Source organism: Mesocricetus auratus, unplaced genomic scaffold, assembly GCF_017639785.1.
Source record: "Mesocricetus auratus isolate SY011 unplaced genomic scaffold, BCM_Maur_2.0 Super-Scaffold_100040, whole genome shotgun sequence".
Classification (NCBI taxonomy): domain Eukaryota; kingdom Metazoa; phylum Chordata; class Mammalia; order Rodentia; family Cricetidae; genus Mesocricetus; species Mesocricetus auratus.
This window is the reverse complement of record NW_024429217.1, coordinates 1,450,627-1,475,166: the sequence shown is the minus strand read 5'-3', so window position 1 is coordinate 1,475,166 and position 24,540 is coordinate 1,450,627. Positions and strand designations below refer to the sequence as shown.

Sequence of the window (24,540 nt, the reverse complement as noted above, 5' to 3'; positions counted from 1 at the left end):
AATGTGCCTCATAGGTCCAGGCATTTGAATAATTGATTCCAATTGTTGGTGATGTTTTAGGAAACTTAGGTGTGGTCTTGCTGGAGACATTTACAACTGACGGACAGATTATTATGTTTCAGAACTCTTTGTGCTTCCTGCCTGTGGTTTAAAATGTTAGCTCTGAGCTTGCTGCTGCAGTCACCATGCCTATTTGCTTTCATGCATTTCTATGGTGATGGTGATAGATTCTGATCCCTCTGGATCCAGAAACCCAACTAAACTCTTGTTTCTATAAGTTGCCTTGTTCATGATGTTTTACCACAGCAATAGAAAAGTATCTAATACTCTGAATAAGGCATGGAGTAAGTTTACTAATATAGCAGCCAAGACTGGCTCATAATAGGGAACCCAAGTAACATTTTTTCTGCTCAGAAATGGCAATATGAATGTAGGATGTGTGAGAACTTTCTCTGTAGTTATTATTTCTACAAATATAAATCTATATGAAGAATGAAAATTTATTAAATATTTAAAGCAAAAAAAGACGAAAGTAAAAAACCTACTTCTTAAAGAGTTAGGAAAAAATATAATGACAAGAATTGAGAAATGTGAGAGGTCGACTCACTTCCTCCTAAAGAAGTGGTGTTCAATGGTAAAATCGCTGATGATAAGGAAATATGCATCTAGACAGATAAAGATTTAGAAAGGAACTACGACTGCCATGTTTTTGCAGTAATATAGTAATTATATATTAATATAGTATACAGTAATTATGCCTAGAAGCATAAATGTGATAAGATTCAGATATGAATCTCCCAAAAGAGTAAGGACAAATAAGAGGGAAGAAACACCCGCCTCCCATATTTCCCTACTGTGTGTTTTCATCCAATTAAATTGATATGGATCTTCTCCTGAAAATAGTTTTTAGTGAAAGGCATTTTATATGCATTGGGGGCAGTGTTCACATGTGCTTGTGTCATTCCTTCATCTGTCTAACATATACTATTCATAATTATTTAGGAAAAATATGTTTATAGAAGACAGGAATTTGAGTTCTTTTCAATTCACATAGAACAAAAACTCAAGTTCTCCTTTGCAAGTAATTAAATAAGATCTTGTGACTGCATCCTTGAGGTTTATATTTAAACACATGAATGGACTCAGAAATATAGCCTTTTGGATGAGGGGATAATAGAACATTTCTGATTTGAAAGTCAAAGGAAGAATACTGGTAGATAAAGATCTAATTAGGGATGGGGTGGATTTCAGATGAGAAAGTGAACATAGGGATATGTTAACTACAGCTAAGGATGTACAAACTGACTTCAAAATATTCACATTTAAACATATGAGTTAGTGTTGCCTCAACCTTGGCTAGAGAGCTTAACTCAGAAGTGTACAGCAGTTAATTCATACAGTCATAACTGACCAGAATCAAGCGACTATTGAGTTCTCATCCCTAATGAGACATCTGTATCAAACACTTCTACCTAAGACTGAAGGAACATACCAGAAAAGGTACAGAAAGAATAGAAAAGCTGGTAAAATGCTGTCATCCAAATATGGAATGGCCATTGTACGCTATGCTTACCTAGACAAGATCAGTCAAGAGTCCAACAATCATCACTAATTGGACTCAGTGGTTCAAAAAATAAACAAGAAAAAACAAAAGGAAGGACATAAAGATGAGTGGGAGCTCATAGTGGATATGATCAAGACAGTGTTTACATGTGTCAACTTGTCATAGAATTAATAAAAATATTCCTCGTGAGAAAAAGAAAGAGCTTCATGAAGCCTTTTACCAGTCTAATAATATTTACCATACTGATCCACGTTTATCACAACAAGATCTACTTGAAAATTCCAGGCCAGAAATTTCAGCACTGTGTTTATCACATCGTAAGTGTGAAGTCATGTTTGTGTCATGAAGGCAAACACTGCCATCCTAAATTCACATCTCTAGCACCTAAAAGCTGGAGAAAACCCCATACTCATACTTTTTCTAGACTAGAAATGATCCAAATCACATTAAAGCTACAAAAACTCTTCAATGCCAATGAGAAATAGTCTTAGACAATTTTGATACTAGTTTCTGTATACAAGCAAGTCTCCCAAGTACAGTTTGAAAGAATAGCAAAGTTGGCCCATGAGTGCTAGTCTATTGTCATAGCTACTCTGATGCTTAATGTAGGAAGATCACAAGTTCAAGGTCTTGTTTAGGTATACAGTGTGTTCAAGTTCTACTTGTGGAACTTAGTGAGACTCTTGAATCAAAATAAAAATGAAATTATGGCTCAATTTTAAAGTTCTTGTCTAGAATGCATGATGTTTTTGGTTCAATCCCCAGTGTTGCGAACCAACAATAAAACAAAGAATTGAGTAAAAATCAAAGTTGTGACAATTTTGATCATTTACAGGACTAGAGAGGTGATATATAAATAGCATAATCAACATTAGAGGCATTGAATGAAACTTTCAGTTCAATAACTGAAAGACAAGCCATATAAGGAATATGGTATTTGGAATCAGAATGACCCAGATTTAACAGTGTACTTTAGCTTGTTTGTTAAGAGTCAGACCAAAGAAACTGAGCTCCAAGGTCTGTTGAAAATATCATTTTATCAATATTCAATAATAATAACAACAAACATCAGTGTGTCATTTGTATGTTACATTTCTTGTTATTGTAAGGTCTTTATATACATTAAACTATTCTATACTTCCCACCAACTTCTCCAGCATGATTTCTGCTTGTGTGCTGCCATGCTTCTCGCCATAAAGGTAATGGTGGTGGAGAAGTAGTAGAGCTACAACCTGAGCCACTGGCTGAGAGAAAATCTGGACCTGGCCTGGGACTTTGAAATATCAAAGACCATCTCAAAAGACATAATTCTTCCAACAAGGCCATGCCTCCTAGTCATTTCAAATAGTACCAGTCCCGGGTGACCACACATTTAAATCTGTGAGCCTCTGGGGTCCACTCTCAATGAAACCACCACCTCAATTATGATTCATCTCATTAATACTCAAAATACTTTTAGGAAAAAGTCTAACAATTTATTGTTAGATTGACAAGGACTACATAGATAGAATTTATTTGTCGTTGTCAATCTTATTCCATTGGTGAAAATGGTAAGTAGTAATTTTACTGACCAGTTCCCTAAGATGCCAAACATGTAAAATAAATTCTCTTCCAATAAATGCCACTTATTGATTATATGGCAGTGTTAACACAAGAAAAAGTTACAATAGAGGGCTAATCCATAATTTTTATCCCAAATTAATGGTCCCTAAATAGAGATTTCAAACCATATAAAGCAAAATTGTACATAAACAATAACCGATTATTTTAAAACATCAACAACATAAAAAAACACAATTTCAAATAAAGATTTTGCAGTCTGTAGCTATTTCTAAAAGGCTGTGATTATACAGTATTTCAGAATTTCTGATACCAAGAAAATATTGTGAAGAATAAATCCTGAAATCATTTCCTCCATCCTCCTCACTAACACTTCCCAAGTAAACAATCCTTTGACAGTAATACTCATAATCTGACTTTAAATGTGTTAAATTTTTTTAGAAGCACATCACTCTCACAGAGACCTTTAAAAAATAGAAAATGTTGATAATGTCTTATCCACACCTACTGTGATTCCTGACTATTGTGTGAGAAAATTCTCAGCAAGGGCAATTTGAAAGTCTTTAGTGGTGATATTTACCAAATGACTGATACTTACTGAAGTATCAAACTTTATACTTGCTATAGATCATCAGTAAATGAGTTGATGTACAATACTCATATTTGTCTGCTTCGTGATCTACTCTGTATGTCTTTTTCAGAAAGCATCTCTGATCCTATCGCAATTAAAATTAAATCTTTGCAATTAAAATACCCACAAACACTTTAATAGCATCAAAAATGTTTAAAAAATTAAAATGTCCTAACTACACTGATATTTTAAGCATTATAGCAAAAAGGAAGACATGGCTTCTCACCTTTTCCCCTTAATTCTCTGCATGTATTCTGTTTCCCTCTGGCCCTAGCTAAATTCAATCTATGGTACCAAGTGGCAACACATTCAAAGCAACACGCAGCACAGGCCATTACGACACACATTTCACTACACCATAAATTAGTACAATTTTCAAAAAAATATAAAAAGAATGTCCCATTTCATAGTGAGAGATCCCAACTCAACATTTTTAGAACCCTAGTGACTAGCCCATCACAGAGTGGCTTGCCCTTCTGCCCTCTCCTGAGAAACCGGAGACCTTAAGATAAACCTAAAAGATAACCCTCTCTTATCCAGGAACTAGCTCACCACATTCCTGCTCAATGTTTAACTGTACAATGCCTAAAGAATGCTTGCTTGAGATAACCTTCCTGTTAAGACATAAGCTATCATTTAATTTCCTCATCCGTTATGTTTATGATGTTTGCCTAACTCCCCAATTCAGTTTTTCCCTTTAAAAAACCCCCAACTGCAGCTACTAGGGGTCGAACTCCTCTGCCCCTGCAAGGGTCATGAGCTTGGCCCCAGTGCACTGGTTCCCTGAATAAACCTCATGTGTTTGCAGCAAGAACAGTCTCTCTTATATTATTGGGACATCAGCTTATCCCAAGACTTGAGTGAGGGTCTCCCCACTCTGGGGGTCTTTCAATAGGATTACATAAACATTTTTACCATTAATGAGAACTAAAAATACGCTTTGCATACTATTGCTTTAAAAGGTAGGTATTTTCAGAAACTAAAATTAGATCATATCAGCATAAAACAGACATTTTATGATCCAAGTGATGAAGTATTTTAACTTTCAATGCCACAATCAGGGAAGGCACCATTCACACCTTTCTCTTGCATGAGGCCTCTTGAAAGGACTCTGCTGTGCTGTCACAGTAATTATCAGAATCCAAAATGAGGTAAACCGAAACCAAGGAGCACAGTGTAGTTAGTATTCCTACTTTGCAAACCAGGGGACAAAAAGTAGACACAAATTATTACTAATGAGAAAAAAATGTTATGTGTGAACATTTTTCGCAGTTATAGAGGTCCAACAACCAAGCTTTGGTAAACAACTATTTTCTAGGCCTGCACTTCAGTGCAGGAAGTGAATCAACACACGATAAAAGCATTGTGGGTCTTCCAATGTACCATCCATTCTTTCTGAGACATAAGGAAAAATGGGCCTCCCAAAAGAGAACTGAATTGAGTTTGTTTCAAAATAGTAAGTAAAATAACATTTCATAACTTCTGTAAGAAATTAAGGCTAAACAGATTGCTGGTGTCACATCCATTATGCAGAGTGCACTTGCATGCTCGCTCCTTCATAGTTTTCTAGAAGTCAGCTCAGCAATAGAATGGAATGCATGGTTTCACTTATAATAGTACATTTACCCGTGTTGGGATTATCAAAGTCCTGAAGCTAAATACTGATTTCTTTAAGGTACACTTCATGTGAAGGTAAGATGCAGAGAAATATGGATTATGTCAGGCTAATACCAACATCAGAGAAATATTTGAAAACATTTCCCTAAAAGTAAGAATTTGCTAAAATGTCTTTGAATTTACAAGTAAGAGGCTTTTTTGTAATTACCATTCAAACATCTTCATGGGTATAAACCTGAATACTTAAAGACAAGATCTTGGTCGACAATGACCACATTCTCCAAATAGAAGTAAAACACTGATACATTTACTTCCCTTCCACTTATATTCTATCAAATATATAAATAAATAACTAATATAGGAGGTGAGTGTGGGCTCTTCGAGGGCCCAAACTCCTGACATCCCCCTTCTTCGATCTTCCTGGGCCTGATATGGTAGAGTGGATCTGCACACCAGAAAGTACCAATCTGAGTCTGGCCACATCTCAATTGTGGCCCCTTTCTGTTCCCACTGTCTCCTTGAGGTGAGTGTGGGCTCTGCTCAGGGCCCCAACTCCCAATATCCCCCTGCTTGAATCTTGCTGGGTCTGCCCCTCCATTGAGTGGACCCACCCAGACAGGAAGGACATGAGTCCTGCCACACCCCACTCTTGGCTCCCCCTCTGCCCAATGCAGATGAAGCAGAAGAGACTGACCTTACAAATTATTTTATGAAGATGACAGAGACCTTCAAAGAGGAAACGAGAAAAATCCCTTAAAGAAATAGAAGAAAACAAACCAAAAATAAATGAAATGGAGGAAAAGACAAACCAAAAAAAATCAAGAAATAAACACATCTCTTTAGGAATCTAAAGAGAGACAAGAAAAAAAAAACAAGCAAAGAAGTGAAGGAAACAAATCAAACAGTTTAAGGCCTGACAGCTGAAATAGAAACAATAAAGAAAATACAGAATTACAGTATTCTGGAAATAGAAGATCTGGGTAAATGATCTAGAAATAGAGATATAAGTATAACCAAAAGAATACAAGAGATGGAAGAGAGAATCTTGGGTGCTGCAGACTCATTAGGGGATGTACAGTTATCGACTAAGGAAAATCTCAAGTCCAAATAATCCCTAACACAAAATATTCAGGAAATATGGGACACCATGAAGAGGCCAAACCTAAGAATAGTAGGTATTGAAGAAGGTGAATAAATAGAGGTCAAAGGTGGAGAAAACATATTCAACAAAATGATAAAAGTAAACTTCCCCAACTTAAAGAAGGATAAGCCTATGAAAGTACAAGAAGCTTACAGAACACCAAATAGACTGGACAACAAAAAAAAGTCTCCTTGCCACATAATAATCAAAACACCAAACCCACAGAATAAATAGAAAATTATTAAGAGCAGCTAAAAAGGCCAAGTAACATATAAAGCAGACCTATCCGAATTACACCCAACTTCTCAATGGAAACTATGAAAGTCACAAGGTCCTGGATACATGGTCTACAAACACTAAGGGAACATGGATGACAGCCCAGACTACTGTACCCAGCAAAACTTTCAATTACTATAGATGGAGAAAACATGATATTCCATGACAAAACCAGATTTAAACAATACATATTCACAAATCCAGTCCTACAGAAAGTAATGAAGGAGAACTCCAACACAACGAAGATAACTACACTCACAAAAACATAGACAACAGATAATCCAACTTTACCAAACATCAAAAGAAAAAAAAAAGGAGGAGGAAATCCATACACAAACAATAATCAACAATCAATGGTCATTAATAACCCTCAATGAAAACAGTCTTAACTTCCTATGAAAAGACACAGGCTAACAGAATGGATCGGAAGACAGAATCCATCCTTATGCTGCATCCAAGAAACACATCTCAATGACAAAGACAGACGTTACTTCAGAGTAAAGGGTTGGGCAAAGATTTTCCAATTAAATGGACCCAAGAAAAAAGCTGGTGTAGCAATTCTAATATGTACCAAATTAGACTTCAAACTAAAATAAATCAAAAGAGATTAAGAAGGGTATTTCATATACATGACAGGAAAATTCCATCAAGATAATGTCTCAATTCTTAACATCTATGCCCCAAATACAAAGGCACTACATTTGTAAAAGAAACATTGCTAAAGCTCAAATTACACATAAAACCTCACACACTTCAACACTTTGCTCTCACCACTAGACAGGATAATCAGATAGAAACTTAACAAACAAACAAAAGAAGTAACAAAAGTTATGACACAGTTGGGATTAACAGACATCTACAGAACATTCCATCCAAACACAAAAGAATATACTTACTTTTCAGCTCCATATAAAAATTGTCTAAAATGAAACACATACTCCACAAAATAGCAAGCCTCCGTAGATACAAAAAAAATTGGAATAACTCCCAGTATCTTATCAGACCACCATGCATTAAAGTTAGAATTCAACAACAACACAAACTGTGGAAACCATACAATTTCATGGAAACTGAACAATTGCACCATACCTGGATCAAGGAAGAAATAAAAAAAGAAATTAAAGATTTCCTAGAATTTAAGGAGAATTAAGACACACATATCCAAACTTATGGAACACTTTGAAAAGCAATGCTAAGAGGAAAGTTCATAGCACTAAGTGCCCACATGAAGAAACTGGAGAATAGTCACACCAGAGAATTAACACACAACTAAAAACTCTAGAAGAGAAAGAAACTCAACCCAGAGGAGTAGATGCCAGGAAATAATCAAATTAAAGTATGAAAACAATAAACCAGAACCTAGGAAAACATTACAAAGAATCAATGAAACCAAGAGTTGGTTCTTTGAGAAAATAAAAAAGACAAAACTTTATCCAAACTAACCAAAAGTCAGAGAGAGAGAGCATGCTAATTTAAAAAAGTAGAAAGGAAAAGGGGGACACAACAACTGACACTGAATAAATCTAGATAATCATCAGGTCATACTTTGAAAACCTTTACTCTACAAAATTAAAAAACTTTTAAGGAAATGGACAATTTTCTGGATAGATATCACTTACCAAAATTTAATCAAAAACAGATAAGCATTTATATAGACCTATAACACCCAGTGAAATGGAAGCAGTCCTCAAAAGTCTCCCAACCAAAAAAAGTGCAGGGCCAGATGGTTTCAGTTCAGAATTCTACCAGAAATTCAATGAAGAGATAATACCAGTATTCCTCAAATCGTTACACACAACAGAAGCAAAAGGGACATTGACATACTCTTTTTACAAGGCTACAATTACCTTGGTACCCAAGCCACACAAAAGCACAACTAAGAAACAGAACTACATACAAATATCACTCAGAACACTGATGCAAAAATACTCAACAAAATACTGGCAAATCAAAAACAGGAACATATCAGAAAAATCATCCCTCATGATCAAGCACACTTTATCCCAGGGATGCAGGAATGGTTCAACATATGAAAATCCATTGATGTAATCCACCATATAAACAAATTGAAAAAGACAAACCACGTGATCATCTCAATAGATGCTGAAAAATCCTTTGACGAAGTCTAACACCCCTTCATGATAAAAGTCTTGGGGAGATCAGGAGTGAAATGAACAGGCTTAATCATGATAAATGCAATATACAGCAAACCAACAGGCAGCATCAAAGTAAATGGAGAGAAACTGAATGTGATTCCTCTACAATCAGGAACAGGAAAAGATAATCAGGAACAAGACAAGACTGTCCACTCTCTCCAAATCTTTTCAATATTGTACTTGAAGTTCTAGCTAGAGCAATAAGACAACAAAAGGAGATCTAGGAGATACAAATTGGAAAGGAAGAGGTCAAACTTTCTCTATTTGCAGATGATGCGATAGTTTACATATGTGACATGAAAAACTCTACCAGAGAACCCCTGAAGCTGACGAATACCTTCCGCAAAGTGGCAGGGTACAAAATTAACTCAAAAAATATCAGCAGCCCTACGAAGTCAGATAAATATCACCCTTTAAAATAGCCACAGAGAACATAAAATATCTTCGGGTAATGCTACACAAACAAGTAAAAGACAAGTACATTAAGAATTTTGAGTCTTTAAAGAAAGAGTTAAGAAGAAACCAGAAAATGGAAAGATCTGCCACGCTCTTGGATAGATAGGATCAACATAGTAAAAATGGCAATCTTGCCAAAAGCAATTTATAGAGTAAATGTAATCCCCATCAAAATCCCAACACAATTCTTCACAAACCTTGAAAGAACAACACACAACTTTATATAGAAAAACAAAAAACACAGGATAGCCAAAACAACCCTGTTCAACAAGGCAACGTCCCGAGGCATCACTATCCCTGACTTCAAGCTCTATTGTAGACCCATAGTTTTGAAAACAGCTTCATATTGGCATAAAAATAGACAGTAGACCAATGGAATTGAATTGAAAATCCTGATATTAACCCACACTCCTATGAACACCTGATTTTTGACAAAAAAGTTATACAATGGAAAAAAGAAGGTGTCTTCAAGAAATGGTGCTTGCATAACTGAATGCTGATATGTAGAAGACTGCAGATAGATACATATATATCGCCATACACAAAACTTAAATCCAAATGAATCAAAGGCCTCAACATAAATTCAACCAGTAGCACAGACATTGATATCCACAATTAATAAATGGGACCTCCTGAAACTGAGAAACTTCTGTAAGGCAAAGGACATAGTCAGCATGACAAAATAGCAGCCCACAGAATGGGAAAAGATCTTCACCAACCCCACAGCTGACGGGGGGATGATTTCTAACATAGAAAATGAACTCAAGAAGCTAGTCACTAAAACACCAAATAATCCAATTAAAAAGTGGGGTACAGAACTAAATAGAGAATTCTCAATAGAGGAATCGAAAATGGCTGAGAGACACTTAAGAAAGAGTTCAACATCCTTAGCCATCAGGGAAATGTAACTCAAAACAACTCTAAGATACCATCTTATACTAACCAGAATGGATAAAATCAAAAACACCAATGAGACTCTGTGATGGAGAGGATGTAAAGAAAGAAGAAAACTCCTCCATTGCTGGTGGGAGTGCAGACTTTTATGACCACATTGGAAATCAGTATGGCAGTTTCTCAGGAAAATGGTAATGAGTCTACCTCAAGATCCAGAAATCCCTCTCCTGAGCATATACCCAAAGAATGCACATTCATACCAGAAGGACATATGTTCAACTATGTTCATAGAAGTGTTGTTTGTAATAGCCAGAACCTGGAAGCAAACTAGATGCCCTTCAGCTGACGAATGGACAGAGAAAATGTGGTACATTTACACAATGGAGTACTACTCAGTGGAAAAAGAATGGAATCTTGAAATATGGAGGCAAATGCATGGAACTAGAAGAAACCATTCTGAGTGAGGTAACCCAGTCAAAAAAGAAAAACATCATAATTACTCACTGATATGTGGTTTGTAGACATAGAGCAAAGGATTACCACTGAACAATTCATACCACCAGAGGAGCTAGGAAAGAAGGAGGACCCCAAGAGAAGGATGCAGGGTTCCCCGAAGAAGGGGAGGGAGACAAGAACCCCTGAGCAAATTAGGAGTACAGGGGGAGAATGGAGGGAGATGGAATGGGGAGAGGGAAAGAAGGGGGGATAACATGAGGACAGAGACAGGGGAGGAATATAGGAAAGCAAGAAAGGAGATGCCTTGATAGAGGGAGCCAGTACAGACTTGGAGAAAGTCTGGCACAGAGGAAATGTTAGGGGATCCACCGGGATAACCTCAACTAAGAATCTAGGCAGTGGTAGAGAGGCTGACTTTGATGCCCCTTACCCTATAATGAGATTGATGTCTACCATGGTTACCATTCCTAAAGCCTTGACCCAGTAGCTGATGGAAGCAGAAACAGGCACTCAAGGCTTAACACTGAGTCATACTCCTGGAATGCAGATGCAGAGAGGGAAGAGAGATGAGCAAATGAACCAAGACAGTGCTGAAGATACCCACAGAAATAGCTGACCTAACCTAATGAGAGCATGCAGACCATAGTCGTAAAGTGGAGCAACCAGTATTGGACCGAACCAGCCAGGGTACCAGCTAGGAGGCCAAGGCAATCTATGGAACCTCCTAGTCTATGGAGCCAATGTTTATTCCCAGGTCACAAATGGACTTTGGGAGCCCATTCCCTATGGAGGGATACTATTGCTATCCAGACATGGAAAAGAGGGCCTGGACCCTCCGCCAAATAATGTGATGGGCATTGATGATCCCCTGTGGAGGGCCTCAATATCTCTGGGAAGTGGGATGGGGATGGGTTGGGGGATGGTGAGAAGCATAGGAGGATGGGAGGGTGAGGGAATGGGTGGATGCATATGTAAATAAGAGTGTTTCCAAAATAAAAAAATAAATAAAAAAAGAAGTTGGCATTAGAGTGTTGTTGCAGGACTATGGGTTTAAGAAATCTATAAATTACGTTAATAAAAGCCTGGGGAATTATTAGCAAGAACAAATGTAAAACGTTTGACATTTCCTAAAGAAAACACAATAATCTCATTAAAGAAATTGCTTCCAGCAGCTCACAGATGTTAATGGTTGAAGTAACAAAGCCTACAAAGTATTTGAGAGCAGATTATCATCTTCCTCTTTGATTATTTAACCCTTGACCTAACTTACTGTGCATTTCAAAATAACAGCTTTGTTTTTCACTCAGTCATATTTCATCAGCAACACTCGACAATTCTGAATAAAAATGATGTTTGTATGCAGTGGTCACAAAAATTTAGACACAAAGGATTTCTAAACCCTGCTAAAGGAAGAGTTTATATAAAAATGGCCATGAATGCTGCAGAGCAACATATGGAAGACTGTCCTGGAACAGAAATATTTGTGTTCTGAGATATACATGGCTAAGATATGCTTGCATACATTTGTTTATGTAAAAAGTTCTGTCTTCATGACAGTGAAAGAAAATATTTAGACATAGATGATAAATTCATAGTTTCAAGAATTAAAATTCATTTATTATGCTAACTTCCTCCTAATTTTTAAAACAAGGGTTAAGTAAATTATCCACTTAATGGTTAAGAACAGTCTGATTAACAGGAAAGAGGATTGTTTTAAAGGCAAAAGCAGAATTATAAGATGTCATCTCTACTGTTTCCATGATGCTCCTACATGTTAAGGGAGGATGTGAAGTGCTTTCCATTAGCTCTGTCTGCTGCACTCAAAGGGATCTGTGCATTTCGCCAAATCGTGCTATGCAACCTGGGTATTACATTTCAGTGACTATTATGCATTTGAATCAAAATTAAGAAAGACAGTTTGTACACTTAATTCTTTAATCTTTCACCTGAGCCTCCTAAATACTTCAGGGGTCTGAAAGCTGCACACTTCCTTAAGATTCAGTAAATATTCAATTATGTCTGTTTTGTACTTAAGAGAATGAAAGCACTTACAGACTGGCAATCCGACCGGTGTTTTCAAATGTGTTAATGCAGCTAAGCAAACTTAAACCCTGGCTGAGACTAACCTGGCACACTGCCTGACAAAGGACTCAGCAGGGAAATGCTCCGAACTCTACATTTCCACAGTATGGGAATCCAGAGCAGCCAGGGAGCAACACTCCACCTGCCTTTCAGCACATCCCACTTCAAGGTGAAATGCTTTAAGATGTGGTGTGGTTTTTTCATGGAGGAGAGCATGCAGGAAACTGGCAGCCCTTTCCTGGCTTGGGAAAGATACCTTAGACCTTGACGTTACATCAATTTAAGTGTAATGTGCTTGCAAAACCACACTTTACATACAAGAGGAGAGGTACATATTATAATGGGCAATCCTTCAGTTTTGTTTAGAGACATGAATTTTTACTTACAAGTCTCTAGAATTCACAAACTAAAATCTTTCATGTCTTTTGAAAACTATCTGGGTTTTAAATTTTCTAATTTTAATCTGTGCTTTAAAAATCTAGATCTTGCTTAAATTTTCTAATTTTAATCTGTGCTTTAAAAATCTAGATCTTGCCGGGCGTTGGTGGCGCACGCCTTTACTCCCAACACTCAGGAGACAGAGGCAGGCGGATCTTTGTGAGTTTGAGACCAGCCTGGTCTATAAGAGCTAGTTCCAGGACAGCCTCCAAAGCCACAGAGAAACCCTGTCTCGAAAAACAAACAAACAAACAAAATCTAGATCTTTTGATTATTTCACCTTTGTTATGTAAGGTTTCTCTTTTTTTTGTTTTGGTCCTAAAAAGGAAAACATCATTTTCTAATGCTCTAGGGTTAGAAGCTTGTTCTAGGCACGTGACTCAGTTTCATATTTCATTCATGAAAAAGTTCCTAGAAACATTTTTCCATGTGTCTTGTTCTTAATTTAAAATTTAATGGACCAAAGAAATTTTGTAGGGAACAGAAGTGAATTTGTCAACATAGTTAATCATTGATGTGGTGAGCTCATGTAAGGATTTTTGATATTTTCCTGGAATCTGAGTCAGAAGGGCTCTCTCATGAGGTATAACAAAAGTCATTTACATGAAACAAAAACAAACTAAACTGCTAGTCTTCAAACTGGAAGAAAATTAGACTTACTTAAAAAAGAACTGTAGCTCTCCCTACCCATGGGAACTGGTAAGTGAGGTCATAGGGAATCCTTCATTTCTCATGGAGTCAATGAGAAGAAGCCATGGAAGAGCCTGTAGCAACATCTTGTTTTGCTCACCCAGGGAGGACGCTGCATTGATTGAGCATCACCTGTGCGCTTCTGCATTATCTTATTACGTGTGAAAGACTTTCACATTCACAGAAATACTAAGGGAGTTTCACGGAAATTTTTCCATACAACCTGAACCCAACTTCCCTTCAAATTAATTAATATCATGTATCAATGGCCGGGCGTTGGTGGCGCACGCCTTTAATCCCAGCACTTGGGAGGCAGAGGCAGGCGGATATCTGTGAGTTCGAGGCCAGCCTGGTCTACAAGAGCTAGACAGGACAGCCTCCAAAGCCACAGAGAAACCCTGTCTCGAAAAACCAAAAAAAAAAAATCATGTATCAGCATTAACTTTGCTATAATCATTAAATTAATATAGTACTGTAAAAAATTAATATACCAAGCACATTAGCAGTACACTGAAGAATTCCTGAGACATCTTCAATTTCCTCTTTGTTGGAATGGTCTTCATAGGAGCATCTGTTAGAGATATTGTGGAAATTCTTTTCTGCATCCCTATAACTAAGAAGAAAATAAAATTAGCATATGGAGGAATTTTGAAAACATTTTCAAATGCACTCATATCCACACCAAGTACATATAGTCTATACATTCAGGATAACAACTTTAAAAAAAAGCTGATTCTTTAAACATAATTCTGATATGTATAATCCACTATTCCCTTTAACATCAACAATACAGAATTAGATTTGCAGGTAACTGCTAATTAGAAAGCTTCTGCGACTGTAGTAAAATCCATATGATATGAAGGAGAAAAGGGGACTAATGGGGAGAGAGCTTTAAGTGAAGGGAGGGATATAGGGATTGGGTGGGGAACAGAGTAGGGAGACGAATAGCTGGGGATGCTAAAAAATAGTCAGATACATAGCTACTAGTTTGTACCCATTCTAATAGACTGCAGATAGAGTTAAGATAAAAACAGTGATTTAAAGGGGTAAGGGAGGGTTAGGTGAATAGACAGATTATAAGAGAAGATAAAGATGGGAGTTGGGGGAGGTATAAAGAACACTAAGGGTATTTGGAGGCATACTATTTATAATATTTTAAAATATTATTTTACAATAATTTTTATAAACAAGTTTCTATGGAGTTGCCCTACACAGGAGGCCTCCCAGAGGCCATATTTTGTCAAATAAAAACTCAGTGATTTTACGTAAGCCACAAAGCATTCTGGGGAGCACCCAACAAATAGCCCGATTGTTCTTGGTAACTAAACTGATATTGATATTCTATTGCTGAACACACCATATACTTTGTTCATAAGACATAGTAAAATCAGGTTGTTACTGACAAGGAAGCTTCCTACCTTCTGGCTGGTTTTCATAGTACCAGATGTTGTAATGCAAGCTTCTTGGAGGAAAAGTCATTAAGAGTCTTATCTAGTTGTAAAGCCTGTGAGCTTTGCAATTATGAACTCTGCAGGCTACAGTGACAATCAGCAAAGCAGGATATACCCATATATGCAATAGGGCATGAATGTTATAGAGTAACCAGTTGCTTTCTTCTTGGATTTGAAGCATGCTCCATGAAAGGAAAGGCATGCCTAGTACTGTAAATCTAGCAGAGAAATCAGGATTAGGGAAATCATAGGCTCCACACATGAACTTACTACAATTATTTTGCTAAATGGAGGAAGTATCAAGCTGAACTCTAAGTTTGTATTTGTATAATCACAGAATAGAGAAACTCCCTAACCATATTCGAGAAGTTTCTTTGTTCAGTGGAAACTCACAATTTGACAAAGTACAGAGAATAAATATCAATTGAATATTCAGCCACAAATGTGGTAACTGCATCACCCCCACCCAGGGGATTATTGCCAAAGGTGAGGAAGAAAAATTATAAGAAACAGAAGTTGGGAAGGGCTGAATTACAACTGTCTTATGGACATGGCAGGAATACTATCTAATGAACTCACAGAAGCTCCTTACCAGAACCATACATGATCAAGTCTGTCAACATCTCTGCATGGAGGTTGAAGGAGGTCAAAAGCTAAAGAGCTATTGACAGCTGATGGCTTTGGGATAGGTGAGTTTTCTTTAAAGGTATTATACTATATGGTTGGCCATGCTCCAGTGGATGCCCCTACCCCATGGGTATATGGGCTGTACAAAGTGTACCCAGTGAACTACATTCAACAAACGGCAGGAAGTGGGAAGAAGTGGAAGTGGATCTGGAGGAGTGAGAGGAAATAGTGGAGGAGTGAATATGATCAAAAGCATTACAAACTGTACACATATGTGAAATTCTCTAAAAATTAACTAAGTATTATATTTTAAATACAAAGTGAGGAAATAGTGGAGGAGTGAATATGATCAAAAGCATTAAAAATTGTACACATGTGAAATTCTCTAAAAATTGACTAAATATTATATTTTAAATACAAAGAAAGCTGTTCATAGAACAAATAGATTGATGGTGAGAACCTAATGTATATTAGTTCTGTGTAACTAATGTATTCCTATCTGAGCTTTGCATAACTGCTCTTTCTATAAGACAAGTACCTAGAAAATAAGATTAATAGAACTAGCTCAGTATACTGACACTGTAGCATTGGAAATACATACACCATAACTTCTGCCATAGTGGCCCAGATAGTAGTGTGGTAATTGGAAGATAAAACAGGGCAATAGGAGCCTTGTGAGATTTCACTCTCGATTTTCTAACTCAGAGACCTTATCCAAGTCACCTGGTTTAGCAGAGTAACTTCTTGCCATATCTAACAAAGGTCTCTCCTAGTGGCCTGTGAGGGACAACATGATCCAATACCTTTATAAGCAGAGGTAGCCTGGGACTTCTCCAGTGGCCTCTGAATGACATCAGAATTGAGGATAGTGACAGCCAAATGTTCCATATTCCAATGGGCTAGCCAAGAAGATCAGAGCACTTTTTCAGAAGGTAAACTTCACTCCAAGTCTGTTAACATTCATTTATAAAGTGAGGAAATGGAGGCTTAGAGATTTTAGGAATCTGCCCATAATTATTTGATAATAGAATGTGACTTGAATTCCAATGAGTCTTAACCATCCAAATATGAAGCACATGTCTCCAGAACAAAGATAGGGATAGAAGAAAAGGTACATAGCCATAGATGGCATGGATCATTAGAAAAGGAATTCTATACTAACCTACTAACCGGGTGTCTTTCAAACCTCAATTCCCTTTAATCCCTTAATTGAACCCTGAAAATCTCCTACTAACCTCATCAGCTTCTCACTACTTTTGATTGTTTGAATAAAAATGGCCCTCATAGGCCCAGAGGTATTGGCATTATTAGGGGGTGTGACCTTGTGGGAAAGGTGTCACTAGAGGTTGAGCTTTGAGGTCTCAGAAGCTCAAGGAAGGACTAGAACACAGTCTCTTCCTTTTGCCTGCTGATGCAGATGAAGAACTCTCAGTTCCTTCTCTCTATTACCATGCCTGCCCACATGGCACCATATTTCCTGTCATGATGATAATGGACTAAACGTTTGAACTGTAAGCCATCCCCAATTAATGTTTACTTCGTGGTCATTGTTATTCTCCACAGCAATAAAACAATGACGACACTACCCTTTCCCTTTCCAAGTAATTCATTTTCTATTGTTCTCACTTCATCGGCACAGATACCTTTGCCTACAAACTTTAAATAGTCAATAACCTAAGAAAACACACAAACATAGATACACACAAAGTCCCTTTACTCTGGTTAGGTTGAGGAAAGAAAAAAGTGTGCCATACAAACAAGATTATGTCAAAGTTATAAAATGAGAATGTTGCACAAAATCCTAGCATAAATGTAAGACTATACAAGAAAACTGGAGTGTATTCATGCTAAAGAGGATATCTGATCACTAACATTACAATGTCTACAATTATAAGTGAACACAGATGCTAATCTAAACCCCTTGGGTTATACCTTTCCCATGCATTAATAACTCTTTAATTTCCTATACTCCTACTCAAGAGTTTACTCACATACCTCTAGATTACAATTTATTCATTTATTCCCTCTGTACCCATCTTTCTAAAAGCTAATCCCTCCCACAGACTAACAAATGGGATATGGATGTAAGCAAGATAAAAAAAAAACCAAGAATATTGGATAGTGATGTATAAATGACTGTGTTTGAGGCAGAGATTAGAAATTGAAGGCTTTTTTAGATTGGTTGCTCAAGGAAGACCTTTCAGAAGTGATGGCATTCTAGCAGAGACCTGCATATAGATTAAGATTAGTATGCATGCATCTGCACACAGAACATTCAAGAAAATGGTGTAAACACCGAGACTAATCAGGAAAAAACTGAAAAGCCAACAGAAAGTAAGAGTGGAATGATAACACAGAATGGTTGAAGAGCATGGACCTATAGAAGTAGAGGTCAGATGACAGATAATTGAGATTTTAATCTACTGTAGTAGATAATAAGATTTGTAAAGACATTTCTAATTGTGAAGCAGCAGCATTAGAGTGAACTGACAACTTGTCTCAAATGCTGATCTGTATCTCTCCTCAGATCTATGAAATTACCTGGAGGTAGATAGAAGGGTTAATTTCAGCTGTTACATTGACTGGCTAGAGATATTCCTACAGTGTAATAAAACACATCCTGAGTGTGTCTATGAAGATCCTTCCAGAGGTGATCCCACATGTGTGCCTGCGAACTGAATGGGCAACAGCCACCTTCAGCATTGGTGGGACAAAAGAAAAAAGGGAGGCTGAAATACTTTTAAATGCTCAACTCATCTTAAGTTGATGAACTTTTGTTGTTGTCATTACCTAAGGACATTACACACCAGATTCATCAGCTTTTTTATTTAATTAATGTATTTACTTTACATCCCAACCTCAGTTTCTTCTCCCTCTTCTCCTCCCACTGCTTTCCCCCACCCCTTCACAGCTTAATCCTCTCCTCCTTTGTTTCTATTCATAAAGCGGTAGGCCTCCTATGACTATCAAAGCATGGCACAACTATTTGTAGTACGGTTAAGTACTTCCCCTGCGCAAGTGCTAGGAATAGGTTTCCAAGAGCTAGCCAAAGACTAAGGGCAGCCCCTGCTCCCATTGTTAGGAGTTCCACGGATTCACCCGCTTTTAAACTCAGACTTACACGATAGACTCTCCAAGAGGGCTTCCAGACCTCTAGCCTCATACTGAGGAATTCACTGATCTATTGTTTCTGTAGCTTCCAACTTCTTAGACTGGGCAGCTACTGGTTTCACTCCAGTATACAACCGACCACTATGAGACTATGAAGTTTCTGATTATATAAGCCAGTCTAATATATTGTCTTTTATGAGTGAATGTGTGTGTGTGTGTGTGTGTGTGTGTGTGTGTGTGTGTGTGTGTATGTGTACCTACAAGATAATTCTAATGTGAACTAATATTTTAGAACCACTGGCTTCAAGTAATTTTTTTTGTTTTGCCAGACAGGGTTTCTCTGCATTGTTTTGGAGCTCATTATTCTGTAGACCAGGCTGGCCTCAAACTCACAGAGATCCACCTGCCTCTGCCTCCCGAGTGCTGGGATTAAAGGCATGTGCCAACAATGCCCGGCCTGGCTTCAAGTAATTTTTAAAATAATTTTTCTTTGATAAAAACACAGGACTAGGAGACATTGAATGGAAGCCAGAAAATCATAGCAAAATCTCTCATAAGAGATGATGATGACAGTAGAGAGGAAGAGATTTATCACATATCATAAATAAATGATTTTACTATTCACTTTCCCAACACAAATGATCTCTATGAATAAAAATATAAGAACAAGGGAAGGGATAAATCAAACCATAGAATAAATGTTTAAAGATGAAACACCTGTGGCAGAGAGGTTATCTTACTCCATAACAAGAGGCTCAATCTTCTAAGTGATCTTTGGAACAGATCCTCCTTGAGTCCAATGTTAGGTTTTGGAAGAAAGGAGAAAGCCTCTAGCAGTTTCTATGGGCAACAGATACAAAAATTCAAGGAATGGTTTATACTATCCTAGATATTGATATGTAAACCAGATCAAAGGGCACAGTTTTGAGGAAACTTAAAAAGGCCAGTTATTGAGTCATTAAAAAGTTATCAAAAAAAGGCTTGTTATTGACAAATTAAAAAGAGCGCATACATTACACTCCATCATGTCTCCTGCTTTAGCGTTTCAAAATGTGGTATCAAAAAGCTAAATTACTTCATGACAAGCCGATGAAAAGCATACTTTTCAGAAAGTAAGAAAATAATTTTCTTCTTAGCTATATCTCTCCAAATTATGGAAAATAATGCTTGCTAGAATATATCCTTCATTGCTTGAAATCCCTTGACTGTAAGAAACACATCACTTCACAGTTAGAGATAAAAGGCCCTACACTGTGTTTTCTAAAGAGGAACAGCACATAGGTGTGACAGCATTAGTCCAAGTGTTAATGATATTAGCTTTCCCCCTTTTTCAGTTTTGTAAAGAGAAAAGGAAGCTGTATGATGAAGGAAGTCCAAAGTAGGGAGGATGGAGTCCAGAAAGGCAAGAGCAATGAGACTATAGCCAACTAGCTCGTTAGTCTCCAAAAGCATAAAGGGATTAGTGGTCCATGCCCTAGAATCCAGGCTAGCAAATATGTTTATCCTGGCTAGCAGGGCACAATGTGGGTGGAGCCCACAGGAACCTGGAATGGTGCAGCAAGAGATTCAAGAAACGAACAGCAAGATAGACTTTCCAGTCAACCTGCGAGATTTTATTTTCCTTAGGCATGTGGGAATTCAGGGACAGGGCATGTTGATAGTTCTGTTTCAATCAGGTTTAGCATCAAGACACCTTGTTACACTCGAATTAACTGTAGTCCTTATATTTTGTTCTGAAGAATAAACAGAAGTAAGAAAACATCATTTAACAAACAAGAATAGAATCACAACCCCAGGCCATGTCAATATAGATGAGAAGATAGTTAAGGCAGGTAGATAAAAGGGAACTCCATCCCACCAATGACCAAAGGCTGCTCTGTTAACTATTCCAACAGGGTTAATTATCTATTTCAATGATAATATAATAGTCCAACGCCCAATTTGTCCTGAAACATCAGTTCACAAATGAGAGAATTTCAACAATTACTTGATTCCAAAACAAAGACAGCATTCATAATTTCAAAAATGATGTTTTAACTTTATGAATGACATCATCATAAAAACATAATAATATAATAATAGATATAAAATGCTTACCACAGTTAACAAATTGCTTTAAGTGTAAGAACTAAGCTAATCTACATAGCATACTCAATGACAGTTATTAAGTTTTATTTTAGAATGTACAAAGAAAGGTTAACTTGGCATTCTTTAGTTCCATTAGGGTAAATCATTTCAAATCACAAATGGCATCATAGATTTAAATATTTTTCCCAACACTGCACATTGGAGAATTAATATGTCAAAGCTGAGTCTCAAAGCAATTCTCACTAAAAAACAATCAGCATAACCATCAAGTGATTAAAATTCATGGTATTATGCTAAATATTGAATTCACTTTCTAGTCTTCTATCATTCTGTTTTGTTTTCAATCACATTATATCTTAATAGCCCAAAATTATTTCTGATCCCCATGATATAAAATGATAATATTTCAAGAATTACCAGAGTTTGACTAGTGACAAAGACAAACCCTTACAGCATATTGAGAATACTAAGAAAATATAGTGACATTATCCATTGTTTCTAATGTTAATTTTTTTATATTTGCCAAACTGCCATCAACTATGGTCAATCAAAAAATGTACTTTAGGCTTATTTGGAGTTTTCTGTTTCCAAAATGCTTCTACTGAAACCATATCACTTATTCATGACATCTATCTTTAATTTTGTTATTAATATAACCATTGCATTTTACTAAGGTTTCTCCATACTATTGCAAAGAAATAGGGAATACTAAAGAAAAACATGCAGCATGTGATCTGACCAAACCAAGACCTAGCCATAAATTGTAGTTTCAGCCAAAGTCTATATAAGGATTCCAAATCCCATTCAAAACCTCCCATTTGGTATCAGCAATTGTTTCCTTGTAGTAAAACAAAATTATGGGATTCGGTATTGCCACTGAAAGATAAGAACGTTAGAAAAGATGTAGGGGAGGGAAAAGAGAATTTCATTTGTCACTTAAATGAAGTATACACAAATAAACTGAAGGAAATCACTACAAGGTACTATTGTTACATGTTAAGCCTAATATGTTATAGCCCACATGTTAAGAAACACACACTATAAAGTTGACTTCAAGAGTTCACTAACTTGGAAGCTAAACAGCTGCACTTGAAAAATCAGTTTGAATCTGTTCCATAGTGAAAATGCATTTTTACTCACCTGATAACTTGATGTTCATAATACTGTAGTGTCCTCTTGAGAGTCAGCTGTATAGTTTGAGGCTGCAGTATGGTAACAAGAATGAAAACACATCATCAATGTGCTTCCCAATCAAGGAGGATAGGCAGAAATTTCTCATAAAAGTTGCTATTGTACAGTGTTAGCGCATTTTGCATGTAGCCCTGTTTTTTCACCAGTTAGAAATTTCCCAGTTTCCCAATTTTGAATACAATGGTATTATTAATAGCTCTTTTGGTGAGCTATTAGTAAACATTCAGTAAAGTACTTATTGACTGGAATGCAGGACTTGGGAGCGAATGGGAGAGGGCACTGCAGGAACATGGCCCGTAGCACTTTCTAGGCACTGTATATAACTCCTGTAAGATAATGACCATCTGCAAGTGCACGCCTTTATTTGTCCTTTCATGCTGTAACGTGACTTGCAATGGTAGTCTGCAAGTAACAGTAAGTTGGATTAAAACTATCAATTCTATAATTATATACTTTAAGGTTAATAAGCTTTTCTTTTCCCATTAGTTTTGTGTCTAAAGGGACTCATAGGAGGTCAGAGTGAGATGAGAAGCTGTGGGCCAGACCCCATCTGCATTACTTCAAGTCAGCCTAACTTCCTGAGTATCCCCAGAAATATCAAGCTCAGGATTGTTATTGTGTCCCATGGAGAGGACTTGAATGCCTTGGATTGCTCCCTCATGTCATCAAAAGAGAGGTCTGTAGTTCATGAATGAACTATGTAAACACTCCCAATGGCAGTTCAAGACATTATTCTCTGATTTATCTAAACTTGGAAAATCCATATATACAAGTGAATTGAATACAAACATCTCAGAACATTGATTTTTATTAGGATGCTATAATATGAACTAAACTCTCAATGGCAATAGAGTGAATCTATACAATGAATGATAACTATGCTGCAATCCACAGACCCAAAGAGACTAGGTAACAAGGCTTCCTAGGGAGATGCCCGAATCTCCCTGAGAAGGAGAAAGAGAAGAGACTTTGTGAGTGGATTGAAGTAGAGTGGGGATAGGAACATTAGCAATCAGGATGGGGTAAGGCAGAGGGGGAAGTACAGAAAGCGAATGTTGGAAAGGGGGTGACATTTCAGTGTCAGGTAAAAACTTGGTACAAGAGAATCTCTCAGGAATCTACAAGGATGACCCCAGCCAAGACTCCTAGCAATAGCAAATAAGTAGCCTGAACTGGCCACCTGCTGTAACCATATTGGTGCCTAGCCCAATTGTAATCAGGGAGGCTTCATGCAGCAACTGAAAGAAACTGATGCAGACCCACAACCAAACGTTAGGAAGAACTCAGAGTATCTTGCAGAAGAGGGTGAGAAAGGACTGTAGGAGCCAGAGGGGTCAAGTGTATCACAAGCAAACTCATTGAGTCAAGTAATCTGGGCTCATTGAACTAGGGAGCCTGTATGGAACTGGCCCTGGTACTCTGCATATATGTTACAGTTTTCTTCAGGGATGAGACTCCTTAGAGGATACCAGGATACCAATGATTCAGTAGATAATTCCATACTCACAAACTTACAGAGTGCTCTAAGTGGACTATGATATAAAGTTGGGAGGGAAAGTGAGGAGGGATAGGGGAAGGATTACCTGGAGGGTAAATTTGATCAAAATACATATTATACATATATGAGATTCTCAAACAATAAAAAATATAGTTAACAAGAAATAATGCAATTAGATGTTTGGCAAAATGTTGTTCCATTATACCAAGGATAAGTTTTAGGAAATGTGTCTGTAACACCCATTCTTCAATACTCAAGCATAACTACAGTTTTGTAATCTTAGGGACTGCTACTAATTAATTCTACCAAACTACTGTCTCTGAAAAGCCTGTTGCCAGAAATATCCAGTGCTGTGCTGGATGCCTAAGAAAGTGTTAATAAATATCAGTTTCTAGCTTCTAATCCTTCAACATGAATCTTAAAAGTGTATAATTTAGGAGAGACACTGAAGGTCTATATTAATTTTCACTTGGACTTAGTCCATATTATTTCTGTATAAAATATCGAGGATGAATTTGGTTATCTTCTACCTTAAGTTCTGTCATACACTCTTTTTGTGGGAAATGGTTGTTTTAAATTAAAATCTGAGTTTAAAATAATAATAATAATAATA

The 24,540-nt window shown here is 37.0% G+C and overlaps 1 protein-coding gene across 3 annotated transcripts in view; it reads right to left on the bottom strand.

Annotated features, from left to right (window-relative positions):
- Gucy1a2 (guanylate cyclase 1 soluble subunit alpha 2) overlaps positions 1-24,540 on the bottom strand; it is a 330,075-nt gene that overhangs the window by 276,789 nt on the left and 28,746 nt on the right. For all 3 annotated transcript variants that reach the window (XM_005077309.4, XM_040734734.1, XM_040734735.1), the window contains exons 2-3: positions 22,379-22,440; positions 14,453-14,574 (exon numbers count right to left, since the gene is read on the bottom strand). In XM_005077309.4, the coding sequence (XP_005077366.1) occupies positions 14,453-14,574; positions 22,379-22,440 (184 nt within the window). The remainder of the gene's footprint in view (positions 1-14,452; positions 14,575-22,378; positions 22,441-24,540) is intronic.